The sequence below is a fragment of the Scaptodrosophila lebanonensis genome, unplaced genomic scaffold (assembly GCF_003285725.1).
Source record: "Scaptodrosophila lebanonensis strain 11010-0011.00,11010-0021.00 unplaced genomic scaffold, SlebRS2 tig00000053-arrow-pilon, whole genome shotgun sequence".
Lineage (NCBI taxonomy): Eukaryota > Metazoa > Arthropoda > Insecta > Diptera > Drosophilidae > Scaptodrosophila > Scaptodrosophila lebanonensis.
This window is the reverse complement of record NW_022060548.1, coordinates 13,092,912-13,099,445: the sequence shown is the minus strand read 5'-3', so window position 1 is coordinate 13,099,445 and position 6,534 is coordinate 13,092,912. Positions and strand designations below refer to the sequence as shown.

At 40.8% G+C, this 6,534-nt stretch overlaps 1 protein-coding gene across 1 annotated transcript; it reads right to left on the bottom strand.

The window, feature by feature from the left end:
* Window positions 1-1,747, bottom strand: LOC115623816 (UDP-glucuronosyltransferase 2B13-like). Its single transcript, XM_030518359.1, has 3 exons — window positions 1,510-1,747; window positions 1,195-1,419; window positions 1-1,127 (listed from the first exon to the last, which is right to left on the bottom strand). Exons 1-3 carry the CDS (start codon window positions 1,745-1,747, stop codon window positions 40-42), a joined length of 1,551 nt encoding a protein of 516 aa, XP_030374219.1. The 3' UTR covers window positions 1-39.
* Between the last annotated feature and the right edge of the window lie 4,787 nt (window positions 1,748-6,534).

The window sequence follows — 6,534 nt, the reverse complement described above, 5'->3', positions numbered from 1 at the left end:
ACAACTACACAAATTAAAATTTATTCATGATGTCATTATCTAATTCTTCTTTTGTTTCGCGAGAAGTCGTTTCGTTTTAAAACCAGTTCCGCGTCGCATCATTGTACAAGATAGATATCCAATAAGCAGCAAAAACAAGACTGGAATACCAATTAATACTCCCAAGGTATCAAGGCTGTGTATCTGGATGAAATTCAAGTCCATTGCGGCAACACGCATGTGTGATGCTCCCTTATGCCGAATTACGTATTCTGTCCACCAAATGGCGCGTTCGAGAGATGTCTCCGGCTGATCGCGATAGCGCTCCGATATCAGTGCCGAAGCCTGAGCAAAACTAGCAGTATTGAGCAACGTTTGAATGGCTTCCTCAAACTGTTTCTCTTCCATATTAATAAGGCTCAACCCTAGTCCAAAACCCATGCGCCTGGCACGCTCCACGTTCATGAATTGATCGTAGAAAACGGGCAAGCCCAGCACCGGTTTGCCAAAATACACGCTTTCAATTGTGCTTAACAGGCCGCCGTGGGTGATAAAGAGCTTGACCTGTGGATGCGCCAAAATGTCGGGTTGTGGAAACCATTTGCTAATGAACACATTGTCTGGCTTGCCAGGCAGCTGGTTATCCTCAAATTTCCAGAGCACACGTTGCTTCAGCCTCCCAAACACTTTCAACAACATCTCACGCGTTTCCTGCGGCAAATCCTTGCTCTTGACATTCGAGCCCATGGAAAAGTAAATGACACCATGAGGCGCTGCTTCAATGAACTGTTTTATCTGCTCAGGTAACGGAGCCGGCTTGTGTGAAATGTGGAGTCCTCCGACTTCAATCATGTTGGGCACATACGGCCGTGAGTGACTGAGTGTAAAGTGTTGACCGAGCAGCATCAGCTTAAAGCTGCCCAGCACTTCGGCCATAGTCTGCTTGGCATTTGGAAAGTATTTGTCATACAAGCGTTGCATTACCGGTAAGTGGACCAGCACCCAATGCACCTCCGTCAGAATGAATTCATAGAGATTCTGTAGGCGTTCGTAAAAGTTCATGTGTTGTGTGCGTGATGACGTCACCGGAGGATTGTAGGACAACGGCGACGTGTTTCCCATTAGCTTATCAATTTCCCAATCGGTGCCTTGTACAGATTTAAAGATTGTGATGACCCCTCATTACTTTAGTGGTATCCAATAGCGTTTCCTTACCGTAAGAGGACAAGCCTATCAAAGTTGCATTGAAATGCTGCGCCAAACCAAACAAAGCCTCTGTTTGCACTGTCTCCGCTATGACCAAGTCGAATGTCTCTCCAGATTGCAATAACTTCTGAACGCCCAAATCATTCATCGTACATTCAGTGACTTTAGTCAGTATCCGATTATACCCATTCAGCTGTTGCCACAATGTGGGCGCACTTATCTCTTTCATCATTTCTGTAGAAAGAAAGAGACATAGACATTCAGAGACAGGTTTTCAAGCATTTTCGATTTTCTTGTCATTGCCAACATTCTACCTGTACTCACCATCAAAATACTCGTGTATCTTGGGCGCACTAATAAAACGCATATTCGGTGTCGACTTATTTGGCAATGTATTGATGACTGTCACCTCATGTCCCCTTGCTGCCAACGCTTTAAGATACGACTCGGCAAATATATACTGCGAACGACCGGGAAATGGAAAAGTAGCCAGGATCTTGGCGCTTTGCACATGACTTAACAACGAAATCAGCGTCAACAAATAAACAACGAGCGATTTCATTTTAGCCAACGTGTTACTTTGAGTTTTAAAAACAAACTACGAGCATGTTAAACAGATTAATAGATTCTAATGCTTGTAGGGTGCCTACTCACGCTTATATGTCTATAGATGATTCTAATAGAAAGACTAAAAGCTTTTTACTACTTGATAATGCTTGTAGAAAGCTTAGTCATAAACATACACCTATTGTATGTGTTATCGCAGTAGACTGATTATGCCTTAATACTACATCTAAGATAGGAGAGAAATACTATCACAAAATGAAGGCTAACTGGCATAGCTCAACGAGCTAGATAAAATATCAAACTGTCAAACAACAAATGAATTTCGGAATCAAGTGTTAATGGCAGTGAAAGATAATTTCAGTTAATAATCTTAGATAATTTTTGGTGTTTAATTCTACCTCACCTTAATTCTAGTTCTTAATAGTTATCAACGAATAATACAGTAGTTTTTACTATCCCAAAATTAACAACAAATTAATTTTGAAATTAATTAACAGTTGCACTGAAAGATGATTGCAGTTAGTGATAATTTTAGAACAAGAAAACTGTCAGTTCTAAGCTTATAAGTATAACCTTGGCGTGCTCGTACAAGTATCACTAGCGACAATCCCAAACCACAACCGCATTGTTCAATGCACATTGAATATTCAACATGTCGCTGGGCACACTACTCAAGAAACTCACAAAGTGGTAGGTAAATTCCCCAAAGTGTGTGCGGCGCTTGTAACAAGTGCAGGCCAAACAAGCGGCAGGAACTAAAAACAAAACGCACAACAGGGACAGCGCAAAAGATGCCAAAGACGACAGTGGCAAGGACAGGACAACGTCTTGCGAGGGCGAGCAACTGCAGCTGCTGAACGCGTTACGCACGCCCAAGCAGCTGAGGACGCAGGGTCTGTGACAAAAAGAGGGACGATAGGGCGGTGGTGCTGAAGCAACCCAAGCATAAAAGCCAAAAGGACGCCTGTCTAAGAAAAGAAATTATTTGCTTAAGCGCTACAGCGACGATGGCGACTGCGAGGCCGATGGCCGTTGAACGCACAAAAAGGCGATGCCAGCTTCCTGCCGGAAAACGCCAAAGAAAATATAAAAGTTTTATGCACAAAAATTTTTAAGTGTATGTCCGCCGGGAAAAATTGTAACTGTTAATTTATAAATAAGGTAGACAAGTTGTTGCTGTTGTTCGGCTCTTGTTTCTGATGGACTACTCGTAGTTCGACCCACTGTGCCATAGCACAGCACAGCGCCGCCCAGCCCAGCCCAGACCAGCCACCCCAGTCGGGATATTTGTTTTCACTTCAATTTATTTCTCCTCTTTTGTTTTTGTTGGTACCGAGCGGGCGTTTTCACTCCTTTTTTCAATTTTGTTGTTCCTCTGACGTTTTTGTACTTGTATCTGATGCTGTAGTTGTTGTATCGTTGTCAACGTTTCTTGTGGCCTTTTCTTTACCGTTTATTATGCCCCGTTGCTTTGGCCTATAAGTTATACGCCCCACTGGCTGCTCGTTCGTCCGCCTTGCCCCCTCGACCTTTCCTTTTCCCACTTTTGAGCAATTGCGCAATGCAGAAACGCCCGTAACTTGATTCAATTAAGGTGGATGATTATTTTAACAAAATACCTTTTAGGTTCAGTTTGGTTAGCTTCTCTTATTTTAATGAAAGTAATGTGTAATGTGAGCGTTCTACAAGTGCTCAAACAAGCCGCAGCGACGGAAAGAGGAGGAGAGGGCCACAGTAAGGGAAAGACCGTCCAAAAATTGAAAGCTTTTGTGTTTGGTATGTGGCAGGTGCTGACAATTTTGTGCAATATCAAATATTCTTAAGCAGCTGCGGTTTTCGTTTTTCCGACAGGTCAAACAATGCAAATAAAAGCAAGCCATTAATGCGCCATTGTTGGCCAATAAGGCTATCAATACAAATCTGGCAACAGGCCCCAGACCTACCCAAAATGGAATCAAACCGAGCACATGCCAAAATGGTAGCCACACACCACCACTTACACACAGGCATGCATCACACGGCATAATATGTGAGTCTGGCCAGCTTGAGTTGCAGTCGTGTATGCTAAACGGTTTTTCCTTCTTCGTTTCGCCCACTTTTGCCGACTAACATTAATCAGGCTTACCTTGTCGTGTATTTTTCATAAACACACACGCACACACTCTCTGGGAAGCAGCAGCAACAGCTGCCATGTTGACGATGCTTAAAGCACAAATGCAATTTATTTGCTGCAAGCATTTGGTGCACATGGCAGGCAATACAGTTAAGAGAGAGAAAGTAGAGAAAGGAATAGCCAGAGCATAACACAACAGCAACACCAACAGAAACAGCAATAACAATAATGCATTTGCGCATAGGTAGAAATAATTTTTCATTTGTTTTCATTTCCGTTTCATGAAGAGAATTTTGATTTCTGCACGACTTTTTTAAGTCTAGTTCAGATTTTAGTATCATACGTTTGCTAAACACATAAATTTATCAAACATTTTGTTTGTTTACATCATCGTATTATACACCTGCTGCATTCAACATCCTTTCAAATGCAATTTGGCTGCCATGCGTCCTATGCCGTGTTCTTTTATATTTTTCTCTAGATAGAAATGCTACAATTGACTGATGGTTCCAAAAAAAATTACCATACAAGACAAAAATAAGACAAACATGCTACCTGTCTGACCTAAGCTTAATTTTTTAGAAGCTCGCACTCATATTTTAGGACATATACATATCTGTGACTACCTGTCATGCATAGGGGTACAAACGTTTAAAAGTTTGAAAAAATGTTAAGTGACAGCCTGCAGGTTTGGCACAGTCAAGCAGAGTGCCGAAAAATTTGAGCATACCTAGAGACTTGCAGCCAACATTTTCATGTAAATGGCAAACGAAAGGACGCAAAGTGCAGGTCCGAATAAAAAGGATTGTTTCAGACAAAAGCAGAAAAAAAGCAACGATGACTCCGAAGTCGACGATGTTTGCAAGTGCAATGACAATTGACTTTTATTGCTGTTGACAGTTGTTTCAGCCCAATCTCAAACCCAATCCCAGCAGCGACTTTGTCAATTCCCAGCCATTACGTTTTTCTTTAGAATTTCTGCAAATTGCGAGCCATTGTTCCAGCACTTTTGACAGTCGGTCAGCTGCATACTTGTACACTCAGCTGCAACGACTTTGACATTTTTCGTTACATTTTCAAGCAATTTTGATGGGCAGTGGGTCTTGCACGCACCGGATATAACCTTATAGCTTGCTCGGGCGCCTGCTCTTATGCAATTGCAATTGTATAAGCTCAATTTCCGGTTTGCCAGCAGCACACCAAAATTATTAGTTTGAAATGAATGGCAACAGCGGCACAAATCACAAAAAAAATCAATGGGAAAAGAATACGGTCTGCCAAGTACAAGACACCAAAAAAGTATGCTACATTTATTTCTCACATCGGACAGGAAATTAAAAGATATTGCACTGAAGTGTGCATTGACTGGACGTTAGCAACAGCGCCCCAGAGATGGTGAAAAAATTCTATATATCGAGTGTATCAGAGCTGATGTTATTACCAAAATCGATCTAATTTCAGAAACACGACTTTAAACAATGACTGAATGAAGCTTAATCAAAGGCACTAATAAGACACTTTATTGTTTATTTAATTTATATAATTCCCATCAATCTTAAGTTATTTAAAGGAATACAAAATGTGTGCGTCAACTGCATCTGTTTTGACGAGAATGTATATTGATAAATAATTACAAAATTTTGCACAAAACTAATCAATTCATTTAAAAAAAAAAAAACTTAAATTAAGTTTCAAACATTGAGGAATTTTATAAACCTTGTTCATATATCAATGGTATTCATGTCAACTTGTGGGTAAAAAGTTGCTATTCAATTTTCAAACCAAACAAAAGACTGAAAGGATAATCCACAAATCCTTCGGTCTACAATGTAAAATCGCATAAGACGGCGATTAAGTAACCACGAAGTGGTCCAAAGATTGTATAAGGTAGCCTATTTACACCCAATTATTTACCTATGGTTAGAGCATGGCACACTGAACATTCACACAATCTCCTGCCCATTAGCCAAGCAACTCGGGAGCCAAGCAACCAAACCCCCACATTCCATTGTTTCATGTCCACTTTGATGTGCTCGACTGCGTCTCAGAGGCCACGACCGGGCGTGGCTGCGGACACAGTTGGGGAGTTCAACGTTCAGCGTTCACTACACAGTTGAACAGTTTTTTACGCTTGTTCGTTTTCCATTTTCTTCCACTGCGCTAAGTCCACATCGTAATCCATCCGGGGAATAATTATTGTGTACATATTATTATAGTAGAATAAAAACCACGGGTTTATCGTTAGCTTGATGGACATTAAGCGCCGTCAAAATGGAAGTGTAAGTGTTCTTGGCTTCATAATCAAATGCTGTCATTAAATGAAAAAAGGCGGCTATAAATTTTTGCCTTTAAAGTACGGCTCATTTTTGTGCTGTGATAGAGCCAACCTGCGAAATACTTCTGCCTCTACACACAAGCAGAAAAGAATAATAGCATGCGGTTTGCTGAGACTCTTTGGTAATTAGGCACCATTAGGGGTTAGGCGGATGTAATGGTAATGGAAAAAAGTTCCTTTTTGCCTTTTAAATATAACTTTGTGTACTTCACTTGAAATATCTATAGCTTGTTAACTGATACGCATACTCGTATTTCAGGTTCATCATAAAGACGTTCGTTTTAAATAAACTTATTACTATATATACTAAACATTGTATAAGCACATCGCCCTT

Excerpts from the sequence above, each read along its gene's own strand:
- LOC115623816 (XM_030518359.1), bottom strand. The coding sequence starts at position 1,747 with ATGAAATCGCTCGTTGTTTATTTGTTGACGCTGATTTCGTTGTTAAGT. Across the intron at positions 1,420-1,509 it reads GATACACGAGTATTTTGATG|AAATGATGAAAGAGATAAGT; the intron begins GTGAGTACAGGT and ends TTCTTTCTACAG. Across the intron at positions 1,128-1,194 it reads GATAGGCTTGTCCTCTTACG|GCACCGATTGGGAAATTGAT; the intron begins GTAAGGAAACGC and ends AATCTGTACAAG.